Here is a 19,599-nt window from a genome sequence, read left to right as displayed (position 1 = left end):
TTTGCTTGAAAGATTGAAAAATGACAAAAATAACAGTCTGTTTACTTTTTAATATAGCTAGCACATAAGGGCAGAAAATGGTTCAGTGAAGCAAGGCATATAAATAAGGAGAAGCAGTATTTTTGAGGAGACAGAAAAGAAACCTTAAAAACTCTTAATTTGAGCCTAACAAAGACATAATAAACATCAGTTTAAGTACACGTTGAAAACAATTGCTCTAGATATAATGTGATTAACATAATTAGTTCAAGAGGGAACTCAGACCAAGCAGTGACATGTACTTCCTAAGGCCAAACATCTCATCATTAAAGGATTACCCTCTGCAAATCTCTGACCATCTAAACAATTCTAAATATGCAGGAGAGCTTCAGAAAAACACAAAAATCACCTCCTTCACCTGACTCACTCACTCAAAAAAAAAGTTCAGACAATAAACTCTCACATAGTTTAGCAAACCAGAAGAAAACAATCCAGAAACATATTCAACTAATGTACCAGGCTATTTTTACAGTTGTTTGGAGTTTGCTAGCGATAGCCATTCAAATAACAAAGAATAAAATCAGTACCTGCTTCAACATCAAGACACATACTGAACAAAAAACATCATCACCACTCAAGACCTCAGTATTATCTACCAAGACGCCACTGCTCACTATTTCTTTACTATCAGTACCTGATATACAATTCCTGATTCATCTGACATATATATCCTTTCATCTAACCTTTTTTTTCTGCCCAAAGAAACAGCCTGACAACACAACAGAGAGAAACTTTTTCACTAACTCTTCCTCAATATTTTCACAGCCAAAACGAATCCACTTCTAAGCTGGCTCTCTTCTGATTAACTCAGGGAAACAATAAAAACCCCAATGAACTGGACACACAGGAAAGAAACAATTTCGCCTTGGACAATTATACTGACTGTTTCAGGAAATGACTCAGTGATAAAACAATTTTTAAAAGCAATGGCACAATACAACGGTCCCCCCAGAAGTCAGCTCCAAAATTATTCTGTACCTGTGACAAAGGCATGCCATTTTCACCATCTGGACCAAAACAGCATTCCTGTGTAGAGCTCTACCACAGCTCTAGGAAATGGTAACCTGTAAACTACTCCATACAAAAGACTACCAATCAGTTTTATCTCTGTACAAGTAAGGACTACACAAAATACACAGAGGAACAAGGTCTGTGCAGTCAAGCCCCCAGATATTATTGCAACTTTTCCAAAAAAACCCATTCACAATAAAGACAACTTTTTTTCTGGGATAATGTCCACACTAGTAAGTAGCACCTGTCAGCATCGTAACAGTTACATTGGTTCAGACCAACAAGAACCACCAAGCCCAACATCTTGTCTCCAACTGGCCATTAGCGGATGCAGAGGGAAGAGTAAGAACGGGTCAAACAATAATGCCAGTTGTACTGGGGGGAATGGGACCGGAGGACTCATCCCTTCTGTCTTAGTTCAAGAAAAAAACTTCAAGAAAGGCATCAAAATATATAAATAGTGGGGTTTGGCAATAGGAAGCATTTAAGAGCTACTATTATGGTGTCAATGGTGCAAGTCACGCATTACCCAAATCATTCCCACATTCATTCTTGCTTTTTGGCAAGTAGTTGTTGCCTGCTTGGATATCACAAACGTAAGCACAGCAGGGCTGCATCCAAATGAAACAGCATGTCTGCAGCATCAATGAAATATTAGGACAGCCTAATTATAAATCAAGGTGGACCTTAACATGCTGCCGTGTCCGTTCCTCTTACCTAGGGTGGGGAGATGTCAGAATAGCAGCAGGCTGTGGAGTATCACAACAGTGATACTCTCCAGCTTCTGAGTATCCTTCATTTACTATGCTACAACTGCTACCCCATGGAACAGTTATCTCTGATTAGTTAGCGTGGAACTGCACTGTTTTCAAAAACAATATCAAGCAAAGGCTCCATTTTTTTTCTTTTTAATTCTGGCATCAAGCATATATATACTCTTCTGCTTACATTCATCTTTTCATGTATTGTGTCCCTGCTTATGGAAATGCATGTTAGCCATCCTTTCACTTATTTAACAACCTTAGCCAAAGTGCAAATAACATTCCTCTACACGGCATCATTTAAAAGCCAGGGATTAATTACCTATTTACAAGAGCTAATAAAGGAATAATTATGATTTATTATAGAAATGTGTACTTCTATATCACTTAACAATAAATACCTAAGTACTTACTTGCTCCCTAAATAGAGCCACACATCAACATCTCTTCAAAACTCACTACTTCCTCTCTAAAAGTACTGTAAAAAACTTTGAAGCACATTATGCCGATATTTTAATATCTTAAAGTGCAGTACCAGAAAAGAAACCATTTTCAATCTATTTTGGATGATAGAACTTTTATTTTTTTTACATTTTAATGATGCAGCTTAGCACAATTTTTGGTTTAGTATTAGCCTTAAAGGGCTAGTAAACAAATTCTCTCTTTGTATATAATCTCAAAATCTGAGTATGATGAAGTCTTTTGCCACAGATTCTATTCCTCCAATCCCTTCTCTAGTACACAAAAAAAAAGCTAAAAAGAAAAAGAAGAATTCTTGGTCTAAAGACCACAGAAGTAATCGGGCTTAAACAAACTAGCTCAGGCACCAGAACCATTTCAGTCACCGAAACTTTCAGCTTAGTACAGACTATAATGTAAGGAAAAGAAACATGTTTAACTAACTAAATAACCTGCACAGAACTCTCTTCTTTCTGTGCTCAATTAGTTCACCAAAAGCTATCAACAGTATTGCTGAAGTATGTGTATATATATATATAAAATAAATATATGGAAGATCCAAAAGAACATGTGGGTGAGGGATTTTATGCAGATGTCTTTCCTCTGGAAGTCTACTCAATTTTCTACCAAAGGGAAGCTACAGTAATTTTCAAAATTATTCGAACAAAAGTATCCAGACATGACTGCTTCCAGTCCTCTGCCAAACTTAAACCCATCGAGTGCACCAAATCTGATTGCTATCTTTGCCCACTTCTACAGCACATAGTAAAAAAGTAGTGGCAAAGAATGAAAAGCAAAATGGCTGAGCTAGAAAAAGGACAGAATCTGGGTTTAATCTGAATTCTGAAACCCCACAAAGCTGTCATATTTGCTTCACAAGAAACACCACAAGAATGAGACATGCCATGAGAAAATCATGCATTTAAATGACTAATGAAGAATTACATTTTATACTGCAGTCAGCCAGACTGCTTACAGTAATTATATAAAAGTAGCAATGAATACTCTCTGATTTATTGTGTAATGATAAATAAAAAAGAAGAAAAAGTACTTTGAATGTTCACAAGTGTCCTTTAAAGGAAACAACCAAACACACTCATTTAATCATTTGCATCATACTAGCAACAGCATATCTATCGAATAGCACTTATTTAACACTGACAGTAAATTAACAGATACAGGAAAGCATAACAGGAAAAAAAACACAACAGTCCATAGAAGAATATATGTAAAATTACTTAAAAAGGAATTTCATATTTCTGTTTAAACAACTCATGCGAGGAAATATCAGCAAATGCTAAAGCTAGGGTTTCTTAAGCAGCAATATTTTGGTCACATTACATAACACGTTCTCTTCTTGCTTGAATGTACAGCAGGTTACAGAATCGTACTATATTATGAGGTCCATAAATGGAAATATTAGTATTAGGATGGCAACACCTTGGACTTACCCTAAGACAATCAATCCTATTGTTTTACAAAGCCCAGGAAAAATTATGTGATTATTTCTTGAGGACTAGACAGCCTGAAAAAACATTACAGCAGTATCACACTAACATTACATTAAGCAATTAACTTTCTATTTTCTTACCTTTTGTTTCTTTTAAACAGGTCAGTTATGAAATTTTGACTTCTGTAAATGCAGCAAGTCCACTGCACTTAATAGACAGTAACATATGACTGTGTATAATCACTGTCATAGTGTGTACTGAATGTACATTTTTGGATACAATTTTCCATTTAAAAACATTTTAAAAATTGTATTTAGGAATTACTATTTGTTAATATTGTATTTGTTAACATTGTTAACATTGTTAATGTGTCCAGATTCAGCAATAATTAAGCACATTAGCATGCACTTTGATGAACAAGGGTCTGGAATAGAGAGAGGAAGAAGTGGCCAAGAAAACAAATGCATGGATCAGAAAGAATGGTCCAGAACCAAGAGGACAAAATTCTGTGGAGCTTGCTGTACAGAAATACAGGGAAATTCGGGGAAATTCGGGGAAGGGGGGGGAGAGAGGGGGGGCACGCCAGGTGATGGGCAGAGAACAACAACGAAAAAAAAGACAGATAACAAGGAATGGAGACACACATATGAACGTAAGAAAGGTAGCGATAAGAAGGTTGTTTCAAAGTGACTACTTCCCACAGTTTTGATTTTTGTCTTCCACAATCAGAGTCTTCCCAATGGAGGTCTGGAAGATACAGTGATGTGGAATCTCTTCATTTAGGCTCATTGAGAACCCTGTGATGCTTTGGGAATATCTGAGAATGACACAGATCTCGGAACACAGATTCCTGTGCAATGCAGTAATTTTAGAAACCCAATTAAATTATAAGGGTAACTATGTCCACATCACAGTTTAATGTCCTACCAAGAGAAGCAATACTGGAGATCATTTTTTTTCTTAGAATATACTCACCTAGAAGACTAGAAATGTAAAATTAAGTGACATAGCACAAAGACAAATTTAATCCATCCTCCCTGTATAGTGGAAATATTTTACTATGGTCATGCAAATTGCAGAGCTTATCAATATTTTTTGAAAATTAAGAGTAATGAATGTACTAATAAATATGGTCATTAATTAAGTTTTGTGGTTTATGTTCAGCTGATATTCACAATGTCTTCAGTAGAAAATCTGTTGGTTACAAACCCTGATCGAGTTTGGCCAGAATAACATAGATTGGGCCGGGTCAAGAGAGTTCTTTAGTTTATTAGGTTCTCCCACCACAAATATTCACAATTGTCTTCACACCTGACTTAAAAATCATTTCTTCACATTATTTCACACATATTTGACAATGATAATATTGCTAGTCACTTCTGAACTACTAGTTTGGAAGAAGGGCAATAATTTCCTTTCAAATTAAGTTTTTCCTCTCTCTTCCCTACCCTTATAAAAAGCACAAGAGTTATACGTTCAGTTTTTCAAAACAGCTAAATCTTTGGCTAAAAAAAATATGCATAGGCCATTCAAAACCAAAAATATATTTTTTTATAATTTTTTTTTAAATAAAATTATGAACATCTGAATCCAAACTGCTACTCGCTGTAATTATTTTGAAACCCTAGCTATACCAGCCAAGGGAATACCAAATTTACTTGCAAACTGAACAAATTTGGAATATCCTCCATACATAGAACAACATCCAAGAAACTAATTCTAAATGCTGTGATTTGTCCAGAGATGTTCAACACTCTCTGCATTTTCCAAGAAAGAGGAAGATGGGAATGAAGCTGCCCCTTCAGCTGCATCACGTAGGTATAAGTATGACTTTATCTTCTTCTGTGCCTGATCCCCACTGCCTAAAAACATGAGGGCCATCCCCTTAGGGAAGTGATAACTTTGCTCCCATAGAGCAAGAGGTCATATATAGGCAGCTTTCCTTGTAGAATTTCTGTGTCAGTAGAGTTTGTCTTTTCTTCCTATACAAAAATGCCATTGAAAAATTAGGAAAGACACCTGGGAAATTCAGTATCAGCAATGTAAAAGATACGCATCTGGCTTATATTCAATGTGCTTAGCCTCTTCTTATTGTTGTGGCGATGAAGCTTTGAATAATATAATTAAAGTTTAGGTTCATAAATATTTTTCTGAGAAATTTGTTGGGATATGAGGATCTATACAGCAGAGCCTAAAACTTCCATAATCTTATGACTCTTGCTACAATCATCTGTTACTTTTGCTAGAATGATATGGAAGAGGATAAATGGAAGAAGTCTTGTGAGTTCTGAGAGTATTATATCTAGGCATCTGGAAATGAAAAGATCTCCTTCTGGCAGATTACTTCTTAAATTCCATTGAAAAAAATCTCCTTCTGTCAAGATGTACCTTTAATGAATCTTTAGAGCAAGTTCATGTATCTTATTGATATAACTTAAACCAGCACCTCAAGTGAGACTAGATATGCAAGCCAAGCCACTTGTTACTGTGTCTATATGAAGACTTTTTCTGATCTATAAACTTCCTAAAACATCCCATGAGGCCATAATGCATGAAGTATAGACCTGACCTCAGACTACAAGTAGTAGGCTTAATCTGTAAACAAGGTTCTTCCATAGCTCGTATGTAAACAACTTTGAAGAAGAGTTAAAATGAACCCCAAAATATCTTATCAGTTTCTTTAATCAAGACACCCTCTTACATGGTTACGTTTTGCTTGCAAAAGACAATCAAAAATACTTTGTAGGTGAAGCAGTCTAGTTTGTGCTCCAATTTCATTCAGAGCCCTGCCTAACTCAGCCATGATCTGAATATGAAAAATTTAAAACTCAACTGTTAGTTTACTACAAATAGAGTTGCTTGGAAATGCTATGTGCAACAATACAAGTCCTGGCTGTGTTTTGGGCGTGTATTTTATTGATAGATAGTAGTCAGGGTTCTAAAAGTTGCAGTAAATACCCAAATATCAGTATGAGCAGCTTTTCTTCCCAGCGCTACCTTTGCAAGTTTTCTCCAACATACTAAAAAAAAAAAAATATTAAAAAAAAAAATCTTATAATCCCAGGTAGATCACCATCAATGCATCATGAGCAACTTTCAATCTAACATTTACTGTGATAGATACAAGATTTATGTGGTACACACTGATGACACAACTCATGCAATTTTGGTATATAGTTATATCTTAAACACCGTAGTATTTACTGATTGCCTCTCTTTTTAATACTTTGGTTTGGTTTTTTTTTTAAATATATCCATCTAAAATAACTAATTGAGTGAATCTCAGTCGCAGCCAAATTTTGGTTCATTCAAGTCCAAATCAGACATTTAACTTTATGTTCATGCTAAAGAAATTCGGATAAACTACTCTGGCTGCAGGCTCACTGACTTCTGGCTGAAGAGCCCACACAGCTGGATGCCTGTAAATCCAGCAGGACACGATTTCTGCATATAGGTGAACAACTGTTCTGCGTCACCAACATACAAGAGTACAGACACTAGGCCAGAGATCTCAAAACAGCATTTCGCCTGCCTGGCAACTTTCTAGTAAAAACAAAGCTTATTTTTCTGTCTGTATCGCATTACATGATGTGAACATTTGTAAAGCAGACTACACTAAAGCAAGAGGGATAGAGGGAAAATTATACCCCTATTGATGTAAAGTGACTTAGGCTACATATTCACTTTAAGTCACCATAGATCCATGCTGACACCAAAAGAATCCATTCCATCTTCTTCTCATTTCTCACTGTCATCATTACTCAGGCAGCACGATTTGTACATACATAACATGAACTGAGTAAATCATCTAGCAAGTTTCTCTCCTAAAAATGTTGCATTCTGACAAATTAAGATGTTTTGTTGCCAGCAACATTTTATATGGCCATAGCTTTATCTCTCTAGAAAAAAATCAAAAATAAGGCTAATCAGCATCTGTTTAATTCTACAAACAAAATGCATTCAAACTATTTGTTTTGAATCGGCAATTGAGACCCCACCTGGAATACTTAGACCAGCTCTGACACCCCCAACATAGGAAAGACATGGACCTGTTGGAGTGGGTCCACAGGAGGGACACAAAGATGATCAGAGGGCTGGAGCACTTCTCCTACAAGGACAGGCTGAGACAGTTGGGGTTGTTCAGCCTGGAGAAGAGAAGGCTTATTGCAGCCTTCCAGTACCTAAACGGGGCCTACAGGAAGACTGGGGAAGGAGTTTTTGCAAGGGCATGTAGTGATAGCATGAGGGGAAATGGCTTTAAACTGGAAGAGGGTAGATTTAGATTAGATATTAGGAAGAAATTTTTCACTCTGAGGGTGGTAAGGTACTGGAGCAGGTTGCCCAGAGAAGCTGTGGATGCTCCATCCCTGGAGGTGTTCAAGACCAGGCTGGATGGGGCTTTGAGCAACCTCCTCTATTGGAAGGTGTGTGTGCCTATGGCAGGGGAGTTGGAACTAGATCTTCAAAGTCCCTTCCAACCTAAAACATTCTATGATTCCAAGTGTAGTTTTAAATCTCGTTCTGCTTATTTTCATCTAAAAATCCAACACTAAGAAAGCCACATCTGCATAGCTGCCTTTTAGTGTAATAAACATGGCCACCTCAAAGATTACTATCAACAAAGGAAAGTGGCAGGGAAGACAAAGATCTGCTTGATAACAGATATAAAGCTGGATGATAATGATAGCATAAGTATTGCTTGACTCTCTTAATTCAAAAATTTGGGAAGAGTTAGCCACAAACCAGACATTTTAACGTTTAAGGCAACAATGGAAAAAAAATCACACCACTGCAGCTATTCATGTTAAAACTCCACTAAGACAATGGTCAGCAGTAACTTTGTTTTTGTAGTTGGCTCAAAAAAATTTATGAGCACTTTCACAAAAATCTACTTTCAGATCATCCCCCCCAAAAAGGGGAACTCTGAGCAATTGGTAATAAACTCATCTTAGAACACGAGATTCTTGAAGCTGAAATGCTATGCAAAGCATTCTTTCAGTTTTAGCATCAAAATCATTGATCCAGACTATAAACTGTATTTCAAACAAGCAATGAGTTCTTAGAGTACACTGTGCTTCAGCAGCAGCTGTGGTAGCTTGTCTAGTCAGGTGCAGAGAGGTTAGCACTCCTCACTTGTTAGACCCTCCCACTTCTTGTCAGTGTCCCAGACTACCGTTGATCATGGTCTCCACCAGAAAGAGAGCTTGTTTCAGAAAGACTGTGTCAACACAGACGGAGCAACTGCCCCGAACCGTGGCTGTTCAGGTCTCCGGCTGCAGGGAGTGTCAGAGCCTGCTGCTGCCTGGTGAAGGAGACCAGCATTCCACCTCTGTGAGGTGTGAGCAGGTGCAAGATCTGCTCAGCATGGTTGTAAAGCTTAAGGAGGAGCTAGAGACACTGAGGACCATCAGAGAGTGTGAAAGGGAGATCGACTGGTGGAGCAACTCCCTGACGTGCCAAACAGAAAGGCCCCAAGGGGATACCCCCCAGAGGGTGATGGACCCCCTGCCCTCTCGGGCAGAGGTAGGGATCCAAAAAGATCATGAGGGGTGGAGGCGAGTTCCAGCTAGGTGTCATGGGCAACCCCCCTCTCTACCTGCTCAGCCTCCCCAGGTGCCCCTCCATAATAGGTTTGAGGCCCTGGATCTTGAAGAAGACGTAGGTGAGGATGTGGTGCTAGCCCCACCTGCAAGGTCATATAGGAAGAGGCGCTTGACTCCACGCCTCAAGACTGCCTCTGATAAAAAAGAACGAAGGGTAATTGTAGTAGGCAATTCCCTTCTGAGAGGGACGGAGGGCCAGATATGCAGAGCTGACCCTCACCACAGGGAAGTGTGTAGTCTACCCGGAGCCCGGATCAGGGACATCACCAGGGTACTTCCCACCCTGGTGCACCCGACAGACTACTATCCACTGCTGGTATTCCAGATGGATGGGCAGGAAGCTGCATCCCGCAGCCTGAGGGGAATGAAGCAAGATTTCAAGGCCTTGGGGCAGATGGTGAAGGACTCTGGGGCCCAGGTTATTTTCTCTTCTCTCCTTCCATCTTCACGTGATGATGTGGGATGGAATGGAAAAATTAAGTCAGTAAATGATTGGCTTCAGGACTGGTGCTACAGGCAGGGCTTTGGTTTCTTTGATAACAGCTGTTTTTATAAGACACCGGTCTGGACAGTGACACGTGGGAAAGGTTTATCTCACAGGGGCAAAAGGATGCTGGGGCAGGAGCTAGCAGGGCTCATTTGGAGGGCATTAAACTAGATTCGAAGGGGGGTGGGGTTGTTACTGAGCTTGCATTGGTGGGGCAGCACTCCAGAATTGATAAAGGCCAGGAGGCCTCCCATACCCATAGGGTGAAATCGGTGTGCTCAGCTCGCTCCCTGAAATGCCTGTACACCAATGCACACAGCATGGGGAATAAGCAGGAAGAGTTAGAAATTCTTGTTCGGTCAGGAGATTATGATCTGGTGGCAATTACAGAGACATGGTGGGACAGCTCACATGAATGGAATGTGGTCATGGGTGGCTATGTCCTTTTCAGGAAAGACAGGCCAGCCAGGCGAGGTGGTGGAGTTGCCCTTTACGTGAGAAAGCAACTACAATGTACCGAGTACTGTCCACGTGCAGTTGAGGAGCAAGTTGAGAGTCTGTGGGTGAGGATTAAGGGACAGGCTGGCAGGGGTGACACTGTTGTGGGTGTCTATTACAGGCCATCAGATCAGGGGGAGGAAGTTGATGAGGCCTTCTATGGGCAGCTGAGAGTGGCCTCACAGTCACAGGCCCTGGTTGTCGTGGGGGATTTTAACTTTCCGGATGTTTGTTGGAAGGGCTACTCAGCCAGCCAGCCTCAGTCTAGGAGGTTCCTCCAATGCATTGATGACAACTTTCTGATGCAAATGGTGGAGGAGCCGACTAGGAGAGGTGCACTGCTGGATCTCGTCCTCACTAACAAGGAGGGTCTGGTGCAAGGAGTAAAGGTTGAAGGCTGCCTTGGCTGCAGCGACCATGAGATGGTGGAGTTCATGATCTTGGCTGGTGGAAGCAGAATAGCAAGCAGAATTGCAACCCTGGACTTCAGCAGGGCAAACTTTGGCCTTTTCAAACAATTACTAGGGGAAATCCCGTGGACAAAGCTGATTGAAGGTAAAGGTGCCCAGGATAGCTGGTCAGCATTCAGGGACTGCTTCTACCAAGCTCAAGATCAGAGCATCCCGACACGTAGGAAGTCAAGGAAGGGAGCCAGGAGACCTGTGTGGCTAAACAGGGAACTGCTTGGCAAGCTCAAGTGGAAGAAGAGAGTTTATAGATCATGGAAGGAGGGGCTGACCGCTTGGGAGGAGTACAGGGCTGCTGTCAGGGGATGTAGAGAGGCAACTAGGAAAGCTAAGGCCTCCTTAGAGTTAAACCTGGCAAGAGGGGTCAAGGACAACAGGAAGAGCTTTTTCAAATACATGGCAGATAAAACTAACACCAGAGGCAATGTAGGCCCACTACTGAATGGGGTGGGTGCCCTGGTGACAGAAGATACAGAGAAGGCAGAACTACTGAATGCCTTCTTTGTCTACTCTGTCGGGGGCTGTCCTGAGGAGTCCTGTTCCGCTGAGACCCCAGATGAAGATGAAGTCAAGTCAATGGATGAGTTTGCCTTAGTTGATGAGGACTGGGTCAGAGAACAGTTAAGCAACCTGGACATCCATAAATCCATGGGATGCACCCACGGGTGCTGAAGGAGCTGTCTGAAGTCATTGCTGGACCACTCTCCACCATCTTTACCAAGTCTTGGGAAACGGGCGAGGTGCCTGAGGACTGGAGGAAAGCAAATGTCACTCCAGTCTTCAAAAAGGGCAAGAAGGAGGACCCGGGTAACTATAGACCGGTCAGCCTCACCTCCATCCCTGGGAAACTGATGGAACAGCTTATCCTTGGTGCCCTCTCAAGGCATATCAAGGATAAGAGGGTTATTAGGGGCAGTCAGCATGGCTTTTCCAAGGGGAAGTCATGCTTGACCAACCTCATAGCCTTTTATGAGGAAGTAACGAGGTGGATGGATGATGGCAGAGCGGTAGATGTGGTCTACCTTGACTTCAGTAAAGCATTTGACACGGTCTCCCACAGCATCCTCATGGCTAAACTGAGGAAGTGTGGACTGGATGATCGGATAATTAGGTGGACTGCGAACTGGCTGAAGGAGAGAAGCCAGAGAGTCGTAGTCAATGGGGCAGAGTCCAGTTGGAGGCCGGTAACCAGTGGAGTGCCTCAAGGGTCGGTACTGGGGCCCATATTATTCAATATATTCATCAATGATTTAGATGAGGGAATTGAGTGTACTATCAGCAAGTTTGCTGATGACACTAAGCTAGGAGGAGTGGCTGACATGCCAGAGGGCTGTGCTGCCATTCAGAGAGACTTGGACAGGCTGGAGATTTGGGCAGGGAATAACTTAATGAAATACAACAAGGGAAAGTGTAGGGTCCTACATCTGGGCAGAAACAACCCCAGGTTCCAGTATAGGATGGGGAGCTACCTGTTAGAGAGCAGTGTAGAGGAAAGGGACCTGGGGGTCCTGGTGGACAGCAGGATGACCATGAGCCAGCACTGTGCCCTTGTGGCCAAGAAGGCCAATGGCATCCTGGGCTGTATTAGAAGGGGGGTGGTTAGCAGATCGAGAGAGGTCCTCCTTCCCCTCTACTCTTCCCTGGTGAGACCACATCTGGAATATTGTGTCCAGTTCTGGGCCCCTCAGTTCAAGAGGGACAGAGAGCTGCTGGAGAGAGTCCAGCGTAGGGCAACTAAGATGATTAAGGGAGTGGAGCATCTCCCGTATGAGGAAAGACTGAGGGAGCTGGGTCTCTTTAGTTTGGAGAAGAGGAGACTGAGGGGTGATCTTATTAGCGTTTATAAATACATAAAGGGGGAATGTCATGAGGATGGAGCCAGGCTCTTCTCAGTAGCAACCAATGATAGGACAAGGGGTAATGGATTCAAGCTGGAACACAAGAGGTTCCACTTAAATTTGAGAAGAAACTTCTTCTCAGTGAGGGTGACAGAGCACTGGAACAGGCTGCCCAGGGAGGTTGTGGAGTCTCCTTCTCTGGAGACATTCAAAACTCGCCTGGACGCCTTCCTGTGCAACCTCATCTAGGTGTTCCTGCTCCAACAGGGGGATTGGACTAGATGATCTTTTGAGGTCCCTTCCAATCCCTAGCATACTGTGATACTGTGATACTGTGATAGAGTGATTTCAAGCACCTTAAAGAAAATCATAATTTTTGCAGGAACATAGCTCTAGCTCTTTAAAATCAGTACTATTTTTTTCCAGTAATATCAAAGTATTTTTTTCTCGTCTACAAAATGCATCATCATGACTTACTCAATTCATAACACTGTTTTTCTGATTGCAATTGTGGATTATAACGATCGCCGTGCTGCAGTTTGCAAACCACAAAGAAGGTAGTAAACAGGTGATCTATTGCTACATACTTTATTCTTCCATTAGGTAATCTCTTTATATCAAGAAAAACGTACTGCCACCTTAGTATCAGACATATAGTCATCAACACAAAATCTGGCTCAATATAGCCTTTTCTGTCCTCTACCCACCGTTTTCTTTTTCTATAATTCTGCAGAAAACACTTAGTTATCTTCTAGGAAGTAGCAATAACCCCTCTATTTAAAATGAGAATTAATACCACAACATAAACCCCAAGCACCTTTGAAATCAGCCACAGAGCAATGCACACACAGAGTAAAATCTGTTTCTTTCCTCACTTTCTTGGTAATGTCCTCTTCTGCATTTTACCTCGTACATTCCAAATGACAGAATGACAGGGGTTGGAAGTGACCTCTGGAGATCATCTAGTCCAACCCCCCTGTCAGAGCAGGTTCACCTAGAGCAGGTTGCACAGGATGGTGCCCAGGCAGGTTTTGAATGTCTCCAGAGTCGGAGACTCCACTACCTCTCTGGGCTGCCTGTGCCAGTGCTCCGGAATCATTGTTAGAATTGCGGGAATCTTATGCTTTCACACAATCTCACAAAACCGAAGATAATTACAAAATTTACAATCATTGTCAACCCAGGCCAGCTCATAATGAACAGCCTTCTGGGTCTAGTAAGTGAGGGATTATACCTAAAGCAACCCAACAGAAATACCTCCAGAATTCAAAATGCTGCTTTACAACCTCTGTCAATGTTCATATCTAAAATTGACTTAATACATGTTGCAAGTAGGAACTTTTGAGATGGTATATCCAGCATTTTACTGAGGCTTACATCCTGCATATACTGCAGAATTTTAATTCAAAACTTATCAATTTTAGATCTAAGATGATCAAATTATGTTCTCCAAACATACATTAATGTAACAGGTATTACAGGTTGGTGGAATAGTATTTGCAACTCAAAATGGGTAAGCTGAACCTCCAAAACAAATACCAGTATATTCAAAAACAGAAATACCGAAAGGCTGAAAATATTTTTTAAAATTGTTAACCTCTTTTGCCTTTCAAAAAATGGTGAAACCTAGACATAAAAATTATAGCAGTCAAGTTTTACCAAAACTAGGTTCCCTTTTAAAATCTAAAAATAAGAACTGAGCTATTCAAAGCTAATTAATCACAAAGAAAAAAAAAAAAAAAAAAGGACTTACCTTCCTGTCTGTTATTTTTCCTTTTTAGCCATTTTTCCACAGTTTCTGCACTCACACTTTCTGATACAAACTCATCCAGTACCTGGGGGTGAAGAGAAAGATAGGCCTTCACTTTTTCATCTGTTAAACCTGAAAGAGACAATATTAATCGATTACACTATTGGCATGAAATTCCTCATATGAAACAGTACCCAGATGCCAGCAACAATCAATATCCTTTTGTTTAACACGCTGATTGAATACAGGCCTATTTAAATTGTCTCCTCCCAGACAGAACAATATCCAATCAAAAAATTGAGCTGTCATGTAGAAAATAGTAGAAGCAAAGCATATCCATGCAAGATACTGTGTACAAAAAAATCCCCTACAGGAGTACACAAAAACATCCCCTGGGAGAAAAGGCCAGGAAGGAATTTATGATTATGACTCTAAAATTACTTATTTCCAAGATATGCAAGATGATATCTTGAGAAAGAAATTGAGTGGAAGGAGATAGAAGAAAGTGAACTAGTATTTCTCATAGAGCATCAAATTCGGTATTGTCATTGCAAGTGGCAGCAAAAGCAACAGAAACTATTACACAACACCAAAATCAAGCACAATTTTTAAATACTGGAGTTACTTAAGTAACTTTAGAAATATAAACTGCTTTCACATGCATGCTTCCAGTGCCTTAGTAGTTCAGTTATCAAAATAAAAGTAATTGCAGACAAAAGGCCTTTACAATATCTGCAACACAAAGAAAAGTCCAGTACACATTTCTGAAAAAGAAGCAAAATTCAGAATCTCAGATCCCTTACACAATCACAAACAAATTCCCAAATTCATAAAATTGCAATCTGATCATATTCTTCACAGATTTCCCAAACAAAACCACTGGCCACAGGGATGGGAACCCAAGAGTGCCGAGGCTTTCCGAGGGAGGGTAGGAAAGAAGCGCACCCATCCCAAGAGCCTGAGCTCCAGGCTGCTGCAAAGGGAGCGGGCACCCGGAGTACAAAAGCCTTAATGAGATCTGAGGGGAAGAGGAGTAACAACGGCTGTAATGACTCTAAAATACGCCTTCTCCTCTTGCTTTGTGTGTCCATAAATGTAATTGTAAATTCACCGCAGAGAGCAGACTTGGCTCAGCAGAAGAGCAACCCCTCTCCCAACAATGCTGACCTCTTTTGAAGAGTATTCATGCTACAAAATAAGATCAATTTTTCCCATTTTATGCTTCTCACAGTATCAGAATATGCTGAAAACAGCTACAGTGCAATTTAAATGCTAGTCAACGACTGTAACCTTTAAGATGTCTTACAAATGTTTACTATTGAAAGCCTTCAGGAAGCAATACCAAAACACAAATCAAGAACTCCCACCTGCAGAGCACGGACCACACACACCGCTCTTCCCACTCCCCACACCGACTACACCATATCATTCTCACCACATCAGCCCCCAACAGACTGCACCTGTCCAAACCTGGTTTAAAATACCCTTTCTTTTAATCCATGTAGGTGGCGGCTCCCTATGGATATCATAGTCCCAAATAACATTCTCACTCACTTAGAGGCAAGAATCTCCAGAGCTGGATCGTTTGAATTAAGAGCGCTAAGTGAGCGTCCTGATTTTCATTAGCAAAGAAGAAAAGATTCTTCCTAAATCAGTAAGAGCAGGAGATGATTAGCAAGTGGACGGAAAACAAACTAAAACCTTTGCTCAACTAAGAAAAATGTAATGCCTTGAAAGAGTAAGTCTTCCTGATTTCATAGGAATAAAATCTGAAAAGAAAACATGTTTGGAGAATCATTCAGAAAGACTATATTGTTTTGAAGATTTCTCAGCGTTAACCACCAAAAAGTAACTCAAATGTAACTGCCTTTTATGTTCTGGATGAAAAATTATTGATGCAGGTTTGTCACAAAATGCCTGCCACTTCCAGGTTGTCTTGAGACTTCAAACAAACACTTTTTGCTTCTAGTAAGAACCTAGGAACTGAAAAGTTTGTAAGATTAGCAACCGAAATTCGACAAGGTTTGATTTCTGTATTAAGTGAAAATAACCTTCACTTTCTTACACATGCAATCTGTATTCCTTTACTTCGGTGGAAATACTTCCTTAATTCAAACCTTTAGGGGATGTATTTTTTGTAATATACACATCAAAATTCAACAAAATGTTAATTTGAAATAAGACTTCAGCCTATGTGTCATGAGTTTAATATATATTCCAGATATCCTGCAATTTCAGCAACCTGAGAGTGAAAACTCTGCTTTAACCTCATGTGGAAAAGTGATTCATGGAGCTGATACAAGAAATCCTACAACCTTCTTTAAATTACCCTCCTTTATTTCACTAAAGGGATCTGTGCAGATGTCTTTTTTCAATGTCAGATTTGTAGATAGGAGCAAGTAGAACAGGATTTACAATTACATTTGCAGAGTCAAAAAGGAGTAACTTAAATTATTTTCTACATAGATTAAAGCTGACTTATCGGTCCTCCGAATTGTTAGTCTACTTTGCCGGAAAATACATGCTACAGCCACAAAAACCACAAACAAAACCAGCATGAACACAAATATAACATTTGGAAAATGTAACATTAATAGAAAGTAGCCTTTTAAAAGAAGCTTAAATGTTTTGCATTTTACGCACCTTAAGGCAAAGGAGTGTTGTAAAGAAGCTTGAATGTAAGAGAGTTTTACAGCTGTGCATAAACAATTATTTTATGGCCATTCACATGAGAAATATTTCTCCGCTACTTCTTTCTTCTCCCCTTACTACTATTGGACTCGTAGACTAGTACAAACAGTAGTCTGTGTTTACTATTTCCACAGCGCACTCCCCACAACAGAGAGCTTCCCACAGCATCCAGTGATGCCAGGACTTCTCTCACTCCTGTTCATCAGTTTTTGCATGGAGCAGAAAGTGTATACATCAACGGTGTCTAACAAAGGAAAAGGTAGCAGTGCACACATTCAGAACTGTGTTGATCTATATGCTTTCTGACAACTAGCCCAAGCAAAAGCTTACCTCGCTTCTTTCCATGCATCCCCAGAAAGCTTTGCCTCTTGAATCTGGAACCTGCCTGTCCTCTGACAGAGCTGTGGCAGTTATCGAGAGGGACCATCACTCGGGAGGGACGAACTCTGGCCAACAGCATAGCATGCAGCAGGCCAGAAAGCACAGAAAGTCTGGAACAACCTTAATTCCTCTGAGAATTAAAGGAGGAATCTGGCATTTGGGATGAATGTCCATTCATTCCATTTATGCATTGGAGTCTGCCTTCCCGATTCATACATATATCCTGTTTAATTAAACATACACGCGCACACGCCCCCCAAACCATCTTTCTCCTTTGTATTTCAAAGTAATAAACCCACATTTCAGTGCTGATATCTTTCTGGTGCAACTTGCTATTGCCATGTTTTATGCACACATTAACTATTCATTCTGGATTTGTGATTAAATAATGAAAAGGATAATGAAAATATCATGCAAAAGAACACACAGGTATCAGATAAGCACTTCCTTTTTTCATTTCCCTCTGAACAAACCGTAGGCAAAGAAATGGCTCAGGCTGCCCACTGCTTATGCTAGCTCAGCAGCTCCTCACTTCCTGACCAACACACCCATTTAGGTTCCCTTTGTAGATCTCGATTTGAAATGTTCTCTTTGGCCATGCAATCTGCTTTTAAAAGTTCATTCATACACACGGAAAATATTAATCAAGGTTGGTTTGGCTTCATTTTTTCCATTTCTCGGCTACCCCTGTCAGAACAGTAAGCGGAAATAGAGCTTTGCAATAAATGCTGGGTTTTATGCAAGTGTTTCACCTTTATTGGGACAGCCTGTCCTCCCAACACCACCCAAGAGGCAACTCCTTGATCAGCAAAAGGCCTTTTTACTGCCAGAGGGACTGATCTTTCTGGCAGGACATTCACGCTGGGACATTAAGAGTGGGAAGAGTGAATCAAATGATAGAAAAAACAACTGCATTTACTTATAGTATTTCTCTAAACTGATGTATCAGTGGCACTCTACCAAATAAACAATAGCCCTGTTTTTCCACTTTGCACATGCCTGAGGCTCGAGCTGTTCATCTAATTTGGCACAGCTCATGCTAGACTATCAAAATTTTGGGTTTGTGTTTTGTGGTTGGGGTTCGGTTGTTTTGGTGGTAGCAGTTGTGGGTTTTTTTTAAATAACTCCTTGGCTTTCAACAGAGCATGTATAAGAGTGGTTTGGGGGTGGGTTTTTTTTTTTTCCTTCACAAACTAGGAGAAATAGTTTCTTTTTCACTGAAATTAATAGCAGAAATATATATAGTTGAAGACAGAATTATGGGTGGATTTCTTCCCTTTCTTATCTTACTAAATTAACTATAGAAAATACAAATATTACTACCAAATATCACAGTCCAGTAATTTCAACATAAAGTAGAAAGCCAAACATTTGTGATAGTCTGGTTCAACAAATAACTATCTTTTCAGTGGTCCTATGATTAACACTTAAAAAGCAGGCTCCATTTCACTAACAGAAAAGAATAAATAAACCTTTATCTGGAGCTAATTCAGCAAATTTAGTAGACTTATTTAAAGAGGAATAGTTATTCACGCAGATTCTGAACCACCACAGAAAACTAGCTTTTCTTTTTATTTATTTCAACAGCGTACCAGGACTAGATAATTCAGGCTTCAAAAGCATAACTAGGATTTTGACCATTTTTGTTAGTACTTATACTAAGAGCCACGTGAAAACAAAAACTCCAGCACCACCACCACCACCTTCCAATATACCTGTATCTCTGGGTCTCATACAAAGCCAGTGAGAGTATTGTAGGCTGCTTGACTTAGTGATTGCCTGACCTGTGCTTAAGCCTGGATTCCCCTTTTCATCTACCGGTGAAGGTTTCATTTCAAGAACTCCAGCATTTCACTAGTAGTAGCTTCAGGTAGAACCCTAAAAGAGATCAACTGAATTCATAGAGCAATCTCCCGCTGTCCAGCGTAAGTAAACCAAGAGCTTCATAAATCAGAAAGAAAATCTGTAGCACTAAAAAAAAATACTAATTAAGATGAGAGAAAATTAGGGAACTTCCGCTGCAGCTGAGCATGCTATGCAAGCAGATCATTTTACAGGCATTGGCACAAATATTAGTCAAGAAGCCTCAAGCGAGTGAAGACAGTTGCCAAATGAAATGTATGTTTGAATGACCAATAAAGAATAAAGCATAAGAGTGGACAG

At 40.3% G+C, this 19,599-nt stretch overlaps 1 protein-coding gene across 2 annotated transcripts in view; it reads right to left on the bottom strand.

The window, feature by feature from the left end:
• Positions 1 to 19,599, bottom strand: part of PDE10A (phosphodiesterase 10A) — a gene marked incomplete at its 5' end in the record, with an annotated part of 205,720 nt that overhangs the window by 106,661 nt on the left and 79,460 nt on the right. The window contains one exon of one of the 2 annotated variants that reach the window (XM_082480816.1): positions 14,368 to 14,524. In XM_082480816.1, coding sequence (XP_082336942.1) covers positions 14,368 to 14,524 — 157 coding nt within the window. The remainder of the gene's footprint in view (positions 1 to 14,367; positions 14,525 to 19,599) is intronic. The other variant, XM_082480817.1, reaches the window with a different exon arrangement.

Source organism: Vanellus vanellus, assembly GCF_965231255.1.
Source record: "Vanellus vanellus genome assembly, chromosome: 3".
NCBI lineage: Eukaryota > Metazoa > Chordata > Aves > Charadriiformes > Charadriidae > Vanellus > Vanellus vanellus.
Note: the sequence above shows the minus strand (reverse complement) of the source record. Positions and strands in the feature narration are given on the sequence as shown.